Source organism: Heptranchias perlo, chromosome 31 (assembly GCF_035084215.1).
Source record: "Heptranchias perlo isolate sHepPer1 chromosome 31, sHepPer1.hap1, whole genome shotgun sequence".
NCBI classification, from domain to species: domain Eukaryota; kingdom Metazoa; phylum Chordata; class Chondrichthyes; order Hexanchiformes; family Hexanchidae; genus Heptranchias; species Heptranchias perlo.
This window is the reverse complement of record NC_090355.1, coordinates 15,532,150-15,553,323: the sequence shown is the minus strand read 5'-3', so window position 1 is coordinate 15,553,323 and position 21,174 is coordinate 15,532,150. Positions and strand designations below refer to the sequence as shown.

The following is a 21,174-nucleotide window of genomic DNA, read 5'->3' as shown; positions in this document are numbered from 1 at the left end:
TATATCAACAGGCAGATGCTAAATACTGTATCTCCATTAGTGAGGCTGGCCAAATTAAGCAACTAACAACCCATTAATTGCTGGTGACAGGGAGACCATTTCTATTTCAGTTCTTTCACAATTGTCAATTTTACATTAATACATGATTTACTACTGGGCGTGGAAAGTACCTGCTCCTGTAGTAATAAGCCCTTAACACCTGCCCAGTGGAAATCAGCCCATTATCACTTCAGTATGAGTTACATTGTGTTCTTCCAATCTGTTCCTCACTGCACAATTCTATTTCTTCTCCCAGTTCAAATTTCTTCTTTTGATAATTATTTAATTTTGTACAAATTGCAAAGAACAATATAGCTCTGGGTTCAAGTGACATTGGGAAATTCACCAGGCTTCGCTTGTGGTTTACAACATCAGCTGAACCCCTTCGTGCTTTGTCACTCACCCCTTGTTACCTATTAACTTAGAGCTGTACCATAATTGTGGCTGGACAGATCATTGTAGAAATGTTTGTCATCCAATTTATAGTTAAAATAAATGAAACCATGTCCCATCATTTGCAGACTTTGATAACGTCACCACCAGCAACTCTGTCTGCTATTTTAATAGTTTCCTCAGGGCACCCATATGTTGTCGCAAGTTACACTGCCACACATATCTGAAGGGTCACTTATTCAATCCCTCCTCTGTGTTGAGTTAATTGATCTGAGCCAGAGCAGCAGCAGGAACATTGTAATGGCATTTAGTGACCTCAAGCTTGCGAAGGGAAAAAAAAATCAATCAAGGTGGCCCCTCTTGGTCAGAGACTGCTGCTGGAAAGTGTCTATGTGTGAATATTAGGTAAGGAGAATGGCATGCTTAACTCCCCTCCCGCCCCTCCACCCCCAACTTCCCCTGCAGCTCAACAGCCTCATGGCATCACTGTTTGAGCACACACATGAGGAATGGTCGCTTGGCTGAAGTACAGGATGGATGCAGCTCCAGCAGAGAAGAAACTGGAAAAAAAAGGAACATGTCCTCAGCAAAATCCAATGTGTTGAAACACTCAGACACAGTTCAGGTGGGGTGATAACTTCATGAGTTAACGTAAAGATCAAAAACGTAACCTCCTGCAGAAGATTGCAGCCTTGTCATTGTTTGATTTAAAATGTGTCCTTAGCATCTCAATTCAAAGGCAGTCATGCATTTTAATTCCTTACAGTGACACAACCAACCTCTAACTTTTTTTTGGTCTTTATGTTCAAGTTGTGGACCTACCTTCAATGTCTCTTTGCTGCATGGCATTGTACTTTGGCCCAAAACAGTCTGTGAGTTTGATTCTTCATTCCAGCTAGGTGGGATTTTCAAGATACTGTTCCTTGCCTCTTGAGAGGTGTAAACAATTTTACAACACCAAGTTATAGTCCAACGATTTTATTTTTAATCCCACAAGCTTTCGGGGGCTTTCGCCTTCCCTTTCCCCTTTCCCCTTGCTGAGGAAGGGGAAAGCCCCCAAAAGCTTGTGGGATTAAAAATAAAATCGTTGGACTATAACTTGGTGTTGTAAAATTGTTTACAATTGTTAACCCCAGTCCATCACCGGCATCTCCACATCTTGAGAGGTGATTCACTTAACATATTGACAAGTGTTAGGTTTAGGGATGCCAACACTTGTTGGACATATCCCTGGAGGTTATTACGTAGTCACCCACCTCCAACTGCCCAGCCCCATCAAACAGCCTATTTTCCCCCCTATATAACTAATAAACAAAAGTGTTCAAAGAAAATTTTAAAAACATACATTTTTTTCATGCTCCTATGATTTTTCTCCTGGGAATTTCTGGAAGATTAATTCCTGGAGACTCCAGGAAAATCCAGGAGGGATGGCAACCCTCGTTAGAATATTGTCTGCACTTACACTTTTGATAGGTAAGGTGTTTAAAAAATGAATTCATTCCTTATTTTAATTGTTACATAATATTGTATAAAATAAGCATTCAGTGGGAATGTGTGGCTGTAACATTTCACTTGCAGTATTCTACAGCACTCTTCCCTCTCCCCTCAACACCAGGGTATCATCTAAAACCAGAAACAATTAGCATTATATACTTGACTGGGCGAAGTCCATTAAATATTGAAAATGTGCCATTTGTAATGCTTGCACTATAATTTACCACAGTATTGTACCAAAGAATTTGGCAGGTGTACTGAATGTAAATTGAGTAAAAAATTTATTTTGCTAAACTATCTCTAGTTATAATAAAAGTTTAGTGAAAGAGTTTTTCTTTAACTTTACACAAAGGAAAATACCGTTCAATGTGTGATACACAGTTTTGAACCAGTTTATCTTCCAGTCTTCAATTCCTTTCACCATCTTATATTAATTTTCTTTCTTAGTTCGGACTTTGTTCATCTGATTTAGCTTTCTTTTGATGATTTTTTTGTTGCATTTGTTCCATTTTCTTGAACCACTCCCTAGAGTAGTAATGGTCTGTGCTGGAACTCCACCGTGCTCTGTCAAACTGATGGAATGTGGGGCTGTCCCCAGGACTTCCCCCCCCCATGCTCAGTTCTCAACTTCCAATGAAAGTGCTGAGCAGGGACCAAGTGCTTCTTCACAAGGAACGATCAACTCATACACCTCCTAGTGGACAACTGTAGAGCATCATTTACAGCAGCTTGGGAGTGGCGTGTGGTCCAGGGAAAGTTCAGCTGGGAAAAGGAGTAAAAATACTGCAACTTTCTATAAGCATGCAAATTTATAAAACATTCCTACTTCAAATTCCCCATTTATACGCATTTCTTCACATTTCAGGGAGCCTCCTCACACCCTGTATCATTTTCTGACCATCAGGGTGAGCAAGCAACCTGCTCCAAGCCATCTGCAACCAAAGGGGTGCCCAATGCCTGATATTAATGCCATCTGATTTTCTCTCCCTCTCAGATGAGATGTGTAGGCCCTCCCTTTACAAAATTTCTCCCTGTGGTGTGACTAAGACCAGAAACTTAGCATGTAGTGAATTATGAGTACAAACCCCAGTCCTGCACCCCCCCCCCACCCCCCCCACCCTACTGCACTGTATGGCAAGATGCCAACACATTGCTGCACTGAAATAATTTTTTGAAAACTCCCATAGTTAGAAGCACATTCACAATAAATATTGAGATCTAGAGAATCTTTCTTTATAGATTATGTCACAGGAAAAAAATACAACCTTTAAAGTAGATCAGCACTGAAGGAGTTAGCAACTAGTATTGGTCAACCCTCATGCAGCCTACTGGAATGGAAGGGTCCTGTGAGTTTCTTTAAAATCACTGGTATGTAAGTTGGCACATATTGAACCCTGTGATAACAGGCAATGCTATTTACAGTAACTCAAATGCTTGAAGACATCACAGAATAGCCTGAGCCAACAGTTACAATACAAACTCGGTCCCAAAATACATTCACAGTTGGCGCTATATGACTCCTCTGCTCTTGGTTTCCTTACAGGCAGAACACATGGTTACTGCACACAACTGCTGACTGCACTTTCTGTCAACTCATGCCTGACAAACATTCAGGATAATTGAAGGGCAAAATTAGCAAAATTATTTAGAATCATAGAATGATACAGCACAGAAGGAGGCTGTTCCGCCCATCGTGCTTATACCGGCTCTTTGGTAGAGCTATCCAATTAGTCCCACACCCCTGCTCTTTCCCCATAGCTCTGCATTTTTTCTCTTCAAGTATTTATCCAATTCCCTTTTGAAAGTTACTATTGAATCTGCTGACACCACCCTTTCAGGCAGCGCATTCCAGATCACAATAATTCACTGCATAAAAAATGTTTTCCTCACGGCGTCTCTGGTTCTTTTGCCGATCTCCTTAAATCTGTGTCCTCTGGTTACCAACCCTTCAGCCACAGGAAACAGTTTCTCTTTATTTACTCTATCAAAATGGTTCATGATTTTGAACACCTCTATCAAATCTCCTCTTAAACTTCTCTGTTCTAAGGAGAACAACCCCAGCTTCTCCAGTCTCTCCACATAACTGTCGTCCCTCATCCCTGGTACCATTCTAGTAAATCTCTTCTGCACTCTCTCTAAGGCCTTGACATCCTTCCTAAAGTGTGCTACCCAGAACTGAACACAATACTCCAGCTGAGACCAAACCAGTGTTTTATAAAGGTTCAGCATAACTTCCTTGCTTTTCTACTCTATGCCTCTATTAATAAAGCCCAGGATCCCATATGCTTTTTTAACAGCCTTCTCAGCTTGTCTTGCCACCTTCAAAGATTTGTGTACATACACCCCCAAGTCTCTCAGTTCCTGCACCCTCTTTAAAATTGTAATATTTGATCCAGTTTTGGTCTCTGTCCTTATGCAAATCTGTTCTAACAAGCTTGGATTCCACTCCTGATTGCTGATCGTTTGTAGCAAACCAAGAACAAAGGACACTACTTGTTGATTATAGAGTGGCATTGACGGAGTGTCTAAGGGAGGCACACATAGATGTAACCTCCTCGTGAGCCATTGCCTTCACCTCCCCACCTCAAAAAAAGCTTAACTTTAAGGATTTTCTTCTTTCTCTCAGACCCCATCTCAGGGCTCTGAAAGAGTATAACTAACTGCATAATTCAGGATCCCTCCAACTCGGTGGTAAGTCTGTGTTTAGGAAAGCATACCTTGATTTTCGTTGTGACATGCTGGACAAACGAAACTAAGGAGTGTACCTTATCATGTCTCTTAGCACTTCATGCAAATTACTTAAGTATCATTATGTTGGCAAATGCAGCCAAATTGCACACAGCAAGATCCCAACAATAGCAATGAAATGAGTAGCCAGATCATTTGTTTTAGGAGGTTGGTTGAGCGACTAACGTTAGCCAGAACACCAGGAGCACTTTGAATTGCGCCATGTGACCTTTAGCGTCTATGTGAACAGGTAGATAGATCCTTCGACTCACCTCTGACAACGCAGCAATCATTCAGGACCGCACTGAAGTATATGATCCGCTCAAATCCTGAACCCACAACCTCGTGTCTCTGAGGTGAGAGTGCGACCAATTGATACTCAGTAAGAGTGTGAAATATGTAATTTATGAATGAGTGATATATTATGAATCATTGCATGTGTCATGGTTAAAGTGACACGTGATAAATGTTTCCACAAGTAAAAGCAACCAGAAAACTCACCAAAGGCAAAGTGACCAATACGTGCTCAAGAATAGCTGTAATTATCACATCTCAATTATTGCTCGTGACATTCAGCGCTTACCATGTGTTTAAATTCTGATTTCAAAGCAAACATTCATATTATTCTCAGTGTGGAGATATAAATGCGCCCCGCCAGTTCCTAGACTATTCACGTGGAAATGAAAATATCCCGGCTCCCACTGACGAGGGGTAAATATTGTAAATTTAGTGTTTAACTGATTATTACTTTGTAAAGACTGAAAATAAAAACCCTGAACAAATTATGCAAATACCAGAATGTGCGATCTCTTCTGGTCACCTGTGTGTCTAAAGCCTGGAATTTAACCAATAGCTTCGGTTGACTGATTTTAATTAAGTTCTTTGGAGAGCATCACAACCGACTCTTAAATCAAGGACAAAGTCCAGTTTTCCTGTCACATTGTGCATTTAATAATTGCTTTACTCAGATACAAATGAGATAATCGCAAAAAAACATGATACGCACTGGATGTTAAATTTTTCTTAAACCCCTAATATTAAATGGAAGAATTGAAGAGATGCTAGAGATAGCGTCTCTCTCGCTAGAATGAATGAAATGTGTTTATCAAAGAAATTTCAGCCCATGGGAGGAGCCGAATGTTCACTGATACACAGTTAGCAAAGTATTTAATCTTACTGTAATAGTGTAAAGTGCCATATGTTTTGGTCCATTGTGGATGTGAGGAGATGCGGTCCCCTGACTGCGATGAAAGTTATGGTTCCAAATTAAAGGGGCCAACTGAAGTGGTATCTAATTTAACTAATTTGCAATAATATTATTTCCACCACCATCACTCAAACCTCAAGGTGACTATAAATATTTCCCCACCAGTACCGAGTACTCGAATGTCAGATACTGTATATATAAACTGACTCTCCCATAGCTGTTCGCCCATCCTTCCACGAGTCAAAAATACAATCCCGCGTCCACATCATTTCTGGGGCCAGGTTTGGTCAGCTCCAGACGCGTCTATGAAGAATCGACCAGCAGATACAAGGCAGAAGGGGCGGGGGGGGGGGGGTGGGGGCTGAGGAACAGACACCGCCCACAAGCGTTTCAAGTAGAATCTATATTTTAATCACTGCATTCATAGGTAGGGCGAAGAGCCTCGCCGCCGTGTTACAATCTGCTGCAGTGCTGAGTGTCTGGCGTGGGTTTACACCGACAGGTGATTAAGAAAGAAACGTGTAAATCATCTGGGTGTCGCCCCACAAGAACGGTCAGATCACACCACACCACCGTCATCTTTCGGCTTTCTGTGCGCAGACAGCCCATAATTGCCTTTATTTAGGACCAGGTCGGTGCTTTTTCTATTTCAAACTGCTATTTCATACGCAGACATTTTATTCCAGAGGTGGGCGTTTATTTCACAAGGAGGTGACAGCGAGAGTACACGGCACATGAAGCACACTGCCTCTCTCACACACATCTACTGTTATTCTCACTGCAGTGCGCTTAATCGGGGGGGAAAGGATGGCGTTTTGTTCAGTTAATGTGCTCAGACTGATCTCCCTCAAACCCGAAACCATTCTCAATGTACACACAAATACAGCCCTTGGCAGACATGCTGCTCTATCCCTGGAGGGGATTACACATGACGTACCCAACCTTTGTCAAAGGCACATTATGCACCACCCACTGTTTTACAATGAATGACTGTACAAAATTCTCCAGTCGAGCTTACAGAAGCCTAAATATCACACACAACGACCTGTATCGTGCTTCGGCTTGGTTTAGATTGCATGGTTACTCGTACAGTCAACGATCAGACAGTATCCAAACCCATCCCATAATCTCATCCCTCCGTGCATCTGCATTGGACACGATTTGTGTCTACATGGATCACACAAGCAAACAATATAATCGGCAGCAATGCACTCCCATTCCAGTTAAACTACGCACTGTTTCCATCCATTTAACATTCTTTCCAAATATAAAGCGAAGAACGCTTGCTCTTACTTTCTCCAACCACCGCTTTTAGCCCGATCGGTGCCATGATGTCTTCCACTCGCTCTCAGTCCTTTTCCAATCAGCTGACTGCAGGAAAGGGATATAAAAGGAACCACGTCACGGGTGAAAGCCAATTCCTCGGTGTATTACCCAGCTACCGGGACACTGCTCAACGATTTTAATTCGGCGGTTCCGGCACTGTCTTATCAATGAATACTAAAAAAAAAGGTGGGGGGGGGGAGAGAGAGAGGGAAAAAAACAGAATCGTGAAATTACAAATTAAGTACATTCATATTTGTTAATTTCATCTGCGGGGATGTGTGCTCGAATGATATTGATGGGATGGGCTGGGGAGGGGGCCGCCACATGGGGGGATTTGGACACTTTGAACTTCCAAATAATTATTGCACATCTCAGGACTGATTTACGCAATATAAACCAAACAGGATAAACGAACGATGTGTAACTGTTGGACTATAACCTGGTGTTGTAAGATTCCTAATATTTATTGGGACGATGAATGTTAATGAGCCAATCAGACCATGGGCATAAGAACATAAGAAATAGGAGCAGGAGTTGGCCATCCGGCCCCTCGAGTCTGCTCCACCATTCAACAAGATCACGGCTGATCTTCTACCTCAACACATTTTCCTGCACCATCCCCATATCCCTTGATGCCTTTAATATCTAGAAACCTATCGATCTCTGTTTTGAATGTACTCAATGACTGAGCCTCCACAGCCCTCTAGGGTAGAAAATTCCAAAGATTCGCCACCCTCTGAGTGAAGAAATTTCTCCTCATCTCAGTCCTAAATGGCCTACCCCTTATTCTGAGACTGTGAACCCTGGTTCGAGATTCCCCAGCCAGGGGAAACATCCTCCTTGCATCTACCCTGGTCGAGCCCTGTAAGAATTTTGTATGTTTCAATGAGATCACCTCTCATTCTTCTAAACTCTAGAGAATACAGGCCTAGTCTACTCAATCTCTCGACAATCCCGCCATCCTAGGAATCAGTCTGGTGAACTTTCGTTGCACTCCCTCTATGGCAAGTATACCCTTTCTTAGGTAAGGAGACCAAAATTGTACACAATACTCCAGGTGCAATCTCACCAAACATCCACCCAGACAATAAGTTTCCTTTTCAAATACCACAGGTCTTGCAAAAAGCATTGAGGCAGTTCTCCAGAATCAATTAAATCCGATAATTGTGTATGTGTGTGTGGTAGTGATGGTGAGGGAGGTGGGGGCGGCAGACAGGAAACAGGATCCACCATGAGACAGATTGTGGGGAAAATCACCAAAATCCAGCCTGGCCAATTAAGCCCTATCAGCCTACTCTCAATCAACAAAGTGATGGAAGGAGTCATCAACTGTTCCATCAAATGGCACTTACTCACCAATAACCTGCTCACCAATGCTCAGTTTGGGTTTCAGCAGGACCACTCAGCTGTGGACCTCATTACAGCCTTGGTCCCAACATGGGCACAAGAGCTGAATTCCAGAGGTGAGGTGAGAGTGACTGCCCTTGACATCAAGGCAGCATTCAACTGGGTGTGGCACTAAGGAGCCTGAGTAAAACTGCAGGGTATCGGGACCATCAGAAAAACTCTTCAATGGCTGGAGTCATACCCAGCACAAAGGAAGATGATTGTGGTTGTTGGGGCCAATCATCTCAGTCCTAGGACATCACTGCAGGAGTTTCTCAGGGCAGTGTCCGAGGCCCAACTATCTTCATCAATGACCTTCCCTCCATCATTAGGTTTGAAATGGGACACTGATGATTGCAGTGTTCAGCTCCATTCATAATTCCTCAGATAATGAAGCAGTCCATACCCACTGTGATCAAGTACCACCTGTGTCAGGATGGCCAGTACTTGTGTCACCCCTTGATTAGGTTGAATTGGTGGCGAGAATATATTTTTTTAACTTCCTCTTTAATTCTTTTTGTGATGATCTTAACTTTGTGCCCTCTCATTATCATCTTTAAAAGCAATGAGGGCACAAAGTTAAGATCATCACAAAAAGAATTAAAGAGGAAGTTAAAAAAATATATTCTCGCCACCAATTCAACCTAATCAACTAAAGGCAGTTCAGTGCTCCTGAACACTTTTATTGTAGGTTCACAAAAACAAAATATACACTTATTCCAAACCTGTGCCTCACCTCCCTAAAGGTCTGCCCCGATCTGAAACATTGGGTTTTATAACCCCCTTGCGATGTTTACTTAATCAGGGATTCCTCTAATTACCTATTGGGAACCTAACTGGCAGCTACCATCAACTCCCAATGGTCCAGTGCCCTAAAATAATGGGAGTGGATGTACACTTCATCATACCACATGCAACAAGCCCTAGACAACATCCAGGCTTCAGCTGATGCCACTAGGCAAGTAACATTCACGCCACACAAGTGCCAGGCAATGACCATCTCCCACAAGAGAGAGTCTAACCAGCTCCACTTGACATTCAATAGCATTACCACCGTCAAACCCCCGACCATCAACATTTTGAGGGTCACCATTGACCAGAAACTCAACTGGGCCAGCTACATAAATGACGTGGCTACTAGCGCAGGTCAGAGGCTGGGTATCCTGCAGCAAGTGGCTTGCCTCCTGACTCCCCAAAGCCGATCCACTACCTATAAGGCACAAGTCAGGAGTGTGACGGAATACACTCCACTTGCCTGGATGGGTGCAACTGCAACAACATTCAAGAAGCTCAGTACCATCCGGAACAAAGCAGTCCGTTTGATCGGCACCCCATCCACCAGCTTAAACATCCAACTCCTCCACCACCATTGTAGCGTGGCTGCAGTGTGTACTGCAGAATAATTTGCCAAGGTTTCTTCGGCAGCACCTCCCAAACTCACAACCTCCACCACCTAGAAGGACAAGGGCAGCAGGTGCATGAGAACACCATCACCTCCAAGTTTCCCTCCAAGTCACACACCATCCCAACTTGGAAATATTTTGTCATTCCTTCATCGTTGCTGGGTCAAAATCCTGGAAGCCCCTACCCAACAGCATTGTGGAAGTACCTTCACCACAAGGACTGCAGCGGTTCAAGAAGAAGGCCCACCACCAACTTCTGGGCAACTACCGATTGGCAATAAATGCTGTCCTTGCCAGCGATGCCCATATCCTGAGAATGAATTTTGACAAAATCTCACCTCCATCCCATCTACAGTAATAGAATCAATTGTCAGGAATAAACTTGAGGTGTATTTGTATAATAACAACCTAGTAAATAGTAGCCAACATGGATTCAGAAGGGGAAGATCATGCCTGACCAACCTTCTGAACATCTCTTAATCAAGCGGGTTGTGGAAATCCTGGGCTTTCAAAAGGCATTTGACAAAGTCGTTCATGAAAGGCTTGTATTCAAACACAAAATATTAGGGATTCAGAGTAAACCATGGGAATGGATAAGTATCTCGTTGAAGGGGATAAAGCAACAAGTTCTCCTTCGAGGAGTTAGTTCAGGTGGGGGGGCAAGTACTGTATGGTATTCCCCAGGGCTCATTGGTGGGAACACTACTGTTTCTCATTTACATAAGTGACCGAAGCTCATAGACTCAATGCAAAGTGATCAAGTTTTCTGGCGATACCAAATTAGATGGGGCAGAGCAATCAGAGGTATCAGCTCAAAAGTTATAAAGCGAGTTGGACAAAATAAAGGTAGTGTGTGAATGGATAAGGTCACAACAAAGGCAAGTGGAATATTCAGTTTTGTATCTTGAACCATAGAATACAAAAACAAGGAGATAACGCTGAACTTGTCAAAGATTTGAGTTCAGCCACAATTGGAGAATTGAGTTCAGTTTTGGGCACCCCATTATAAGAAGTATACGAAAACAACGGAAAAGATGCAGCAAAGGTTCACTATGATGTTACCAGGGAAGAACGGTGACAATTATGGAGAGAGATCTCAGAATCGTAGAATGATACACAGCACAGAAGGAGGCCATTCAGCCCATCATGCCAGTGCCAGGAGTTAAGGCTTTTTTTACTGGAGCTGAGAAAGTTAAAAGGTGACCTGACTGAGGTCTTCAAGATGATTAGGAAGGGTTATAATAAGGTAAATAATAACATATTGTTTTCATTGCTTTTAAAGATGATAATGAGAGGGCACAAAGTTAAGATCATCACAAAAAGAATTAAAGAGGAAGTTAAAAAAATATATTTATATAGAGGGTGATTTGAATGTGGAATTCTCTGCCAAAAGCCCTTGTTGAAGCAGAGACTATAAATTCTTTTAAAAGGGAATAGTTGCTTGAAAAAGAGGAATATTAAAGAGTACGGAGAATTGAGCAGAAGAATAGACAAGATGGCACATGTGGAGAAAAACACCAATGCAGACTTGATGGGCTGAATGGCCTGTTTCTGCACTGTAACATTCCATGATTCGATGAAAAAAAAGACATTTGGAGACTGGAGGATGTCACCTGAGGAAATTGTACTATGCAATGGGCCACTGTCAAAGAGTGCTAAAGGGAGTAAAAAAAATCTCAGCTGAAAGGATTATTTGGTCTGTAAAATATATAAAGCAAAAGAAAGTAAAACAAAAGGATCATGTGTCACTCTTATAAATAATAATAGTGAGTAGATGAGACCTAAATTCAATAATATTGATTAATATATGCAGTCCAAGCTCAAGTCATTAGTATGCAAAGCTATTATTTTTGTTATAATTATATAATAATTTTGTAGAAGTGTTTGATATGTTTATTGATTGTGGTAGTAGTACAATACAATATATTAAATATTTATAATATTAATATAATAGTCCTTGGAAGGCAAAAACCATATGTGCCTTATAATTCAATGTATACTGTACGTCCCATAACAAGACATAAAATAGAATGTAAGAAACCCAGGAACCAGGGTCTAACCATCTTGTGGTAAAGATCGCATTGCAAGAGAGAGCCTTCTAATGAAGGTTTATTGAGTATTTTTAGAGATTTGTATATCAGTTAATCTCTTAATTTTTGTTCTGTTTCTGGGATCAGTTTAGTAAAGAAAAGTGTATTTTAAAGCGTTCAAGGTGTAATTAAAGCGGACTGAATTGTTAGTTTTTATCTGTAAGTTGAAACACTAAGTTGGTTGGCTTGGGCAATATTAGCACAATATGCCAGTTATTGTTGTTAACACAATTGTTCTTCAGAAATAAGCTTTCATATTCAAATACCAAAGGTTTGTCTTGTTAAATTATGCTTTGAAACCTTTGGCATTTATTTTTAAGGTTCTGCAGTTCTTAAAGTGCTGTTTATACATTGAATGTATCACAATGGTTTAATGTTGAGTTTAGTACTTGCCACTGAAGATGGCACTGTTGAGTGAGTGAGTGTCCTCTCTTTAGCAATGGCTTTGAATTGAGGTGTTCAAAGACAAGTGAGTCCATTTAAATTTTCTTCACCCTCTTCAAGCCGACGCTCAGGAGTAGGGTTGCCAACTCTGGTTGGATGTAATCCTGGAGGTTTCATCACACGATCCCCAGCCTCCAAACTCCCCGCCCCAACACTCCTGCCATTAGTCGCCCAACACGTCCATCCTTGTGGCACACCAGTTTCCCACCCTAATTGGAAAGTAATCCATCTCTTCATTACCGGATTGGATGATTCTTGATTGTCAGTCAAACTGCCTTTTTTTCCCATCATCAGTACTTTTATAACTAATCAAAGAAAATGAAAAAAACTTTTTTAAATGCCCCTATAATTTTTCTCCCGGGTTGCTTGCAGCATTGTCCTGGAGGTTACTCTTTAATTCCTGGAGACACCAGGAAAAACCTGGAGATTTGGCAGCCCTACCCAGGAGCAGTGATGGGAACATATCAGGGCAGGAAGTGAGAAACAGGTGAAGTTTGAGGCCAGTCAGAGAGCAGGCTGCCCAGGGATATGGAAGTAGTGAGGCCCAGGGAATGAGCAGTGGTTTATGGTTGAGATGATCAGGAAGGTGGAGGGATACAAGGAAAAAAGACAGTCAATCAGATATGGCGGTACATATATAGAATTACATAGAATCTACAGCACAGAAACAGACCATTCGGCCCTACTGGTCTATGCCAGTGTTTATACTCTACACAAGCCTCCTCCCACTCTAATGACCTCTTTCCACCCTGGCCCTTTATCCCTCTATTCTCTTTTCCCTCATGTATACATCAAGAATCATAGAATCATAGAAGTTTACAACATGGAAACAGGCCCTTCAGCCCAACATGTTCATGTCGCCCAGTTTATACCACTAAGCTAGTCCCAATTGCCTGCACTTGGCCCATATCCCTCGTTACCCATCTTACCCATGTAACTGTCCAAATGCTTTTTAAAAGACAAAATTGTACCTGCCTCTACTACTGCCTCTGGCAGCTCATTCCAGACACTCACCACCCTTTGAGTGAAAAAATTGCCCCTCTGGACCCTTTTGTATCTCTCCCCTCTCACCTTAAATCTATGCCCCCTCGTTATAGAAGCTTCCCCTTAAATATGTTAATACTATCTGCTTCAACCAGTCTATGTGGCAGTGAGTTCCACATTATCACCATCTCTGTCCAAAGAAATTCCTCCTAAATTCTTTATTTGATCTGTAAGTGGCTATCCTACATTAACTGTGTGAAATTCTGGTCTCCGTACGACAAAAAGGAAATTGTAGCACTGGAGAAAGTGCATAAAAGATTTACAAGGTTGTTACCAGAATTGAGAGGATGTAACAATCAGGATAGATTAAGCGGGCTGGGCTCGATTTCCCAGAAAAGAGAAGACTTAACAGACGATCTGATGGAGGACTTTAAAATTATAAAAGAGTTCGATAACTGCACGCAATACTCCAAGTCTGGTCTAATTAAGGTTCGATATAAATTTAACATTATTTCCCTGCTTTTGTATGCTACTCCTCCAGAAATGAATCCAAGTACTTTGTTTGCATTCTTTATAGCTTTATCAACTTGCATGACTACTTTTAACAATTTGTGTATCTATATTCCTATATCTTTTTGCTCCTCGACACCATTTAGTTCCTTACCTTCCAAGGAATAATTGGCTTCCTTATTCCTCCTACCACCTCATATTTCATTATATTGAATTTCATTTGGATCGAGCCCTTTGTTTTTCTGTCTGCTGAGTTGGCCGTGAACACTTGAAGTGGGGAAGAGTCATGGCTGTTAAAAGGGAGCTGAAATTGTTTGCCTGGTACCTGATTTTAAAAAAAATTGTTCTCAAGGTGTAGGTGGAGCGAGAGATGTATGCATTTATTGCCCATCTACAGTAACTCTGAAAAGGTGATGGTGAGCCTTCTTCAACCACTGCAATTCTTGCGGCAATGGTCCTTCCACAATGATGTTAGGTAGGGAATTCCAGGATTTTGACCCTTCAATGATAAAGGAATGATTTTGTTTATTCATTCATGGGATGTGGACGTCGCTGGGGCCAGCATTTATTGCCCATCCCTAATTGCCCTTGAGAAAGTGGTGGCGAGCCGCCTTCTTGAACCGCTGCAGTCTGTGTGGTGAAGGTTCTCCCACAGTGCTGTTAGGTAGGGAGTTCCAGGATTTTGATCCGGCGATGATGAAGGAACGGTGATATATTTCCAAGTCGGGATGGTGTGTGACTTGGAGGGGAACATGCAGGTGGTGTTGTTCCCATGTGCCTGCTGCTCTTGTCCTTCGATGTGGTAGAGTTCGCGGGTTTGGGAGGTGCTGTTGAAGAAGCCTTGGTGAGTTGCTGCAGTACGTCCTGTGGATGGTACACACTGCAGCCACGGTGCACCGGTGGTGAAGGGAGTGAATGTTTACGGTGGTGGATGGGGTGCTAGTCAATTGGTCTGCTTTGTCCTGGATGGTGTCGAGCTTCTTGAGTGTTGTTGGAGCTGCACTCATCCAGGCAAGTGGACAGTATTCCATCATACTCCTGACTTGTGCCTTGCAGATGGTGGAAAGGCTTTAGGGAGTCAGGAGGTGAGTCACTCGCCACAGAATACCCAGCCTCTGACCTGCTTTTGCAGCCACAGTAGTTATGTGGCTGGTTCAGTTAAGTTTCTAGTCAATGGTGACCCCAGGATGTTGATGGTGGGGGATTCGGCGATGGTGATGCTGTTAAATGTCAAGGGGAGGTGGTTAGACTCTCCCTTGTTGGAGATGGTCATAATAATGATGATATATGTTCAAATCAGGATGGTGTGTAATTTGGAGGGGAACCTGGAAGCGATGACATTTCCATGATGTTGATGCTCTCGTCCTTTTTGGTGTTAAAGCTCATTGGGCTAGATTGTGCTGATGAAGTAAATTTGATGAGTTACTGCAGTTAGAAGTTTGTGGGTTCAAGCCCCACATCAGAGACTTGAGTACATAATCCAAGATGACATTTCAGTGCAGTACTAAGGCTGTATATGGCAGCACTGTTGGAGGTACTATCTTTTGGATGAGATGTTAAACTGAGGCCATGTCTGCCATCTTAGGTGGACGTAAAGAATGCAATGGCAATGTTCAAAGAAGAACAGTGGTGTTCTCCCGGTGTCCTGGCCAATATTTATCCCTCAACCAACGTCACTAAAACAGATATCTGGTCAATATCTCATTGCTGTTTGTGGGATCTTGCTGTGCACAAATTGACTGCTGCGTTTCCTACATGACAGCAGTGACGACACTACAAAAGTACTTCTTTGCCTGTAAAGCGCTTTGGAACATCCTGAGGTTGCGAAAGGCGCTATATGAATGCGTCCTTGTGGTTTCAAGCCGGAGAAAGCAGGCAGGTTTATTACTATTGCTGTTCATTATATAATTTCAACATTTATATTAGAAAAAAATTAAACTTTTAGAAAAGCAGAATGGAGTGCGGTACAGTAAAATGATTCCATACAGAGGTGTCGGAACAGCGTCTTCCGAGAGACTGTGCCACCAAGCTCACGATAAATAGTGCTAATTAACACTTTGGTTGCCTTTCAATAGCTTGATTTTTAAAACATTTTTGAATTTGCTGTTATTTTCTCAAGTGACTTCTGTAACTGTCTGATCAGACTCTAAGGGGTGAATTTTAACTTCTCAAAATTGACATTAAGGGGATGATAACATCCTCAAAACAGGTCAGTAGCCTTAGTGGCCCATTTTACCCAACAACATGGCCAGCACCATTTTTTAAAAATGGTCTAATCGTCTGGCCACTCTGGTCATAACTAACTGTCTTTTGAAGGGGATATCAGTCAGATTTCTGGGTATTATTGCTACGTTAATTGACAGGGTTATCTGTCCTGATAATATCTGTACTAACTGATAACACTAAATAAACTGCAGGCTGCAAGTCAGTGAGCATTTCAACTAAGCTTTTGTTCTTAATATAATTACTACCACTATGGCAAGGCATGACAATGATTGAATCTTGGTGTTCAGACTGAAAATCATATGAGTTTTCCTGTCATCATTTATGATGTTGTTGAGACTCTTGATACAATTGCTGCCTTTATCTCACACCTTATAGATCTCTACACATAAAAGTCTTCCATGTCGCACATGTTCAGAGGGAGTTTCTTATTAAAAGTGATTGTGACACTTCAAAATGATCATGGCACTTTAGTGTGTCACATTTCAAAAGTACTCATGCAAAAAAATTATAAGGGACTCAAATAATATATCAGAATGATCAATGTGTCTGCAGGGTTAACATATGAATCTGTATTTAGCTTGTCAAGTTGTCCAACATTGAACTTATCCAAATAACATGAATTTAAAAAAAATCTGTCAACAGTTGAGTAAAGTGCAGCAATGATTGAAAACAATTGAACTCTTGGCTTACCGGATATATCAAGAAATGAATGTTGACAATGGTGTATCTCTAACACTATTTATCTAGTATCATAGAAGCATAGAAAGTTACGGCACAGAAGGTCATCATTCGGCCCATCATGTCCGTGCTGGCCAAAAAAGAGCTATCCAGTTTAATCCCACTTTTCAGCACTTGGTCCGTAGCTCTGTAGGTTATGGCACTTCAAGTGCACATCCAAGTGCTTTTTAAATGAGTTGAAGGTTTCTGCCTCTACCACCCTTTCAGGCACTGAGTTCCAGATCCCCACCATCCTCTGGATGAAAATATTGCTCCTCAGCTCCCCTCTAATCCTTCTACCAAATACTTTGAATCCATGCCCCACGGTCACTGACCCCTCTGCTATGGGAAATAGGTCCTCTCAATCCACTCTATTTAGGCCCGTCATAATTTTATACACCTCAATTAAATCTCCCCTCAGCCTCCTTTGTTCCAAAGAAAACAACCCCAGCTTATCCAATCTTTTCTCATAGCTAAAATTTTCCAGCCATGGCAACATCCTTGTAAATCTCCTCTGTATCCTCTCTAGTGCAATTACATCTTTCCTGTAATGTGGTGACCAGAACTGTACGCAGTACTCAAGCTGTGGCCTAACCAATGTTTTATACTCTTATATTCTATGCCTCGGCTAATAAAGGAAAGTATCCCGTATGCCTTTTTAACCATCTTATCTACCTGACCTGTTACCTTCAGGGATCTGTGGACATGCACTCCAACGTCCCTTTGTTCCTCTACACCTCTCAGTATCCTCCCATTTATTGTGTATTCCCTTGCCTTGTTTGCCCTCCCCAAATGCATTACCTCACACTTCTCTGAATTGAATTCCATTTGCCACTTTTCTGTCCACCTGACCAGTCCATTGATATCTTCCTGCAGTCGACAGCTTTCCTCCTCACTATCAACCACATGGCCAATTTTTGTATCATCTGCAAACTTCTTGATCAAGCCCCCCACATTCAAGTCCAAATCATTAATATATACCACAAAAAGCAAGCAATCTAGTACTGAGCCTTGCGGACCCCCACTGGAAACAGCCTTCCAGTTGCATAAACACCCATCAACCATTACTCTTTGCTTCCTGCCACTGAGCCAATTTTGGATCCCACTTGCTGCTTTCCCTTGGATCCCATGGGCTTTTACTTTTTTGACCAGTCTGCCATGTGGGACCTTGTCAAAAGCCTTGCTAAAATCCATGTACACTACATTAAACGCACTACCCTCATCGACCCCCCTTGTTACCTCCTCAAAAAATTCAATCAAGTTAGTCAGACATGACCTTCCCTTAACAAATCCATGTTGACTGTCTTGATTAATCCATGTCTTTCTAAATGACGGTTTATACTGTCTTTCAGAATTGATTCCAATAATTTGCCCAACACCGAGGTTGGACTGACTGGCCTGTAATTGCTTGGTATGTCCTTTTCTCCCTTTTTAAACAGTACAATGTTAGCAGTCCTCCATCCTCCGGCACCACGTCTGTTGCCAGGGAGGATCGGAAATTGATGGTCAGAGCCTCTGATATTTCCTCCCTTGTTTCTCTTAACAGCCTGGGATACATTTCATCTGGGCCTGATGATTGATCTACTTTCAAAGATGCTGAACCCCTCAATACTAGTAACAGTAACTCTACACATGCATAGATAAGCTGATTATCAATGTGGTTATCATACCAGTTACAATAGCTTGTATTAACACAGCTGTCTGGTAAAATGACGTAGTCCACTGTCGATCGTTCAAAATTATTTTTTGCACTAAAACAAATTTGAATGATCAGATAATTTGAATTAAGCAACATTGAATTAAGAGGTGTAGCCTATATACTGATCAGTCAAAGTAATCATTTAGGCTACTAACCAAATTTGTCACTATAATTCATCACAGGATTCCACTGCAATAATAAAAGTGTATAAAAGTATATTCAAATTCATATTCACTTATATATGTGCATTTTATGTTAGGTGTGTAAATGTGATGTCTGTTTTGTTCTTCACATCTTGACCAAGATGTACAGCAAAAACTTAGGAATGTACAGCACCAGAAGAGACCTTTGCACTCCTTATGGCTGATCCCAAGGTTTGAAAAATACCAGGCACCATTACAACTCTCATACCCCTGAATAACTTATTCTGCTGATGCTAACTGCCTCCACTGGCTCTCTGTCCGTCTTTTCCATGTATTCACCACCACTTGTGTGAAGTAGTTAAAGAAAAACCGTCTCTTCACTTTTCCTCTTCTCAGCTTGAGTCCATGGCCCCTTCTAGAGTTTATAATTCCGTCAAACATATTATGGCTCAATTTATTGCATTGCCTGAACTGTGGGGCGTGTTAGCTCTGTGAGCTGTCTGAACTCTGAAGGGTGATGCCTGCAGTGCCACTATACATTGGCAACTATCTCTGTGTTGTCAAGCAGCACTGCCTACCTCCAGCCTGACTTTCCAGTGACTGGATCAAATTACACCTTCCAGGCAGAATGTTGAGTGATTGGTGTCCAATTAAATCTCCCATCTCCCTGCATTGTCTGTATACCTGTACATTGTCCACAAATGCAACCTATTTTTTTACTGTATACCTTACGTGGTATTCCATCTTTGATCATTACTATGGACATATTTCAAGTTAATATTAATCCTTTATCCAAATGTTATAACAGCCCAACTTTAAGTGAATCGATAAAGAACAGAAGTTAAGTTTTGAGTGTGCTGAAATTAGTTTCTCTGATAATGAATGGAAAAGAAGCTGGAAAATCAATAATCAGACAGATATTGGCGGTGGAAGATTTCAACCAAAAGAGAAATGGAAATATTTGGATAATTTTACAAGTTTGCACTGCCGGCAGGACCGTCATCTACTGGGACTGCACAGCCAGCGTGGTCTTGCAAAATTACCTCTTGGTGTCCTCATATATTAGCTGAAGAGGATAATATGAAGGACAATCAATTATGCTCGGAGAACGAGAAAAGTGCTGGCTGCATCAATGTGTGTTGCTTTGGCAAAGACACCAAGATCGAGATTTCCCAATGCCCCGTTTCATCAGCAGAAGTATACTAGATGCACACCCGCAACCACCCATTGACCCCAGCAGGCTTTCCTCGGCTTGACTGGGAAATGGCAAATGTCCCTTGGAGACATAAAGAGAAGGCAAAGGAAAAAAATGAAAACGGTATTTTAAAAATTGAAAGAGAGAACTTGTTTTCAGCAATATCTGAAGATGTCACATGCTAATTACTCTTTTTTTTTAAAACTGCAGTCAAGCCAACAATTCAACCAATTCAACAAATAATGTTGTCAAAGGGCTCACATCCTTTTTTGGTGACAAAGGCATACACCACAATAAACATGTTGAAGCAACTATAGTAGTATAATTAAAAATTAAATTGAACTAATAACCTTACATGTTAGATTTGCAGCGCAAGGTGTCCTCAGATCATCAGTCTCAGTGGCCATCCAGAACTCACTATTACAAATGGCTCGATCTACTCTGAGCTTCCAGAGAAATGGGTCCAGACTCGATAGGAATCCACAAATGCTGTGCATTTTCAAAATATAAGGCCGTCAGGAAATGGGACTTTAAAGTTTAAAACAACAAAGTCTTGATAAATGGGAAAACAGCATGTGATGCTGGAAATAGCTTTAACAATAGCGGAAACTTGAATGTTCCGATGTTATCTTTGATTTCGACGAGTTCTCCAAATTCAGCACAGATAATGTCATTTTAGCTTGGCTGTTCTCTGCTTTTATCCGATCGTTGTTATCTCTCACTGCCATGTCAGTTGACAGAGCTCGCTGAAAGTTTCTTTAATTGGGGAGAATTATTGTCTTCGGAAAGTGTAACAGTCCAACTGAACCCCTTTTTTCTTTCTTACCTTGTCTTGAACATCAAATGCTGTGCTGCGGAAAGGGATCCTTTGCCTTTGCAATGTTAGAAATTGTACAGCTATTTCTGAGGGTTTTGTTTTACTTTGGGATCCAAGAAAGTTACTTGCAAAGAAGATGTTGTTCATTTAAATATATCAGCAATCAGGACGTTGAGCGTTGAAACCTAATAGATCCTTTTAAGCAAATAACGCAATTGTGTTTTTCAGGATAATCAGTTTGGGGAGTATACAAAATTACATATTGTGGGTTCATGCAGCTCTAAAATATGGATGATATTACATTCATAAAATTAAATTACAATGAATCTTATTATGCATTCATTTTAGTAAGAGTTAAAATAGAGAAAACAAAA

The 21,174-nt window shown here is 41.5% G+C and overlaps 1 protein-coding gene across 3 annotated transcripts in view; it reads right to left on the bottom strand.

Moving 5' to 3' along the window:
* LOC137300399 (syntaxin-binding protein 1) overlaps positions 1-20,418 on the bottom strand; it is a 116,238-nt gene extending 95,820 nt beyond the window's left edge. For 2 of the 3 annotated variants that reach the window (XM_067969479.1, XM_067969477.1), the window contains exons 1-2: positions 20,339-20,418; positions 7,154-7,231 (exon numbers count right to left, since the gene is read on the bottom strand). In XM_067969479.1, coding sequence (XP_067825580.1) covers positions 7,154-7,190 — 37 coding nt within the window. In that variant the 5' untranslated portion in view covers positions 7,191-7,231; positions 20,339-20,418. Of the gene's footprint in view, positions 1-7,153; positions 7,248-20,338 lie in introns of those variants that run through there. The other variant, XM_067969478.1, reaches the window with a different exon arrangement.
* Between the last annotated feature and the right edge of the window lie 756 nt (positions 20,419-21,174).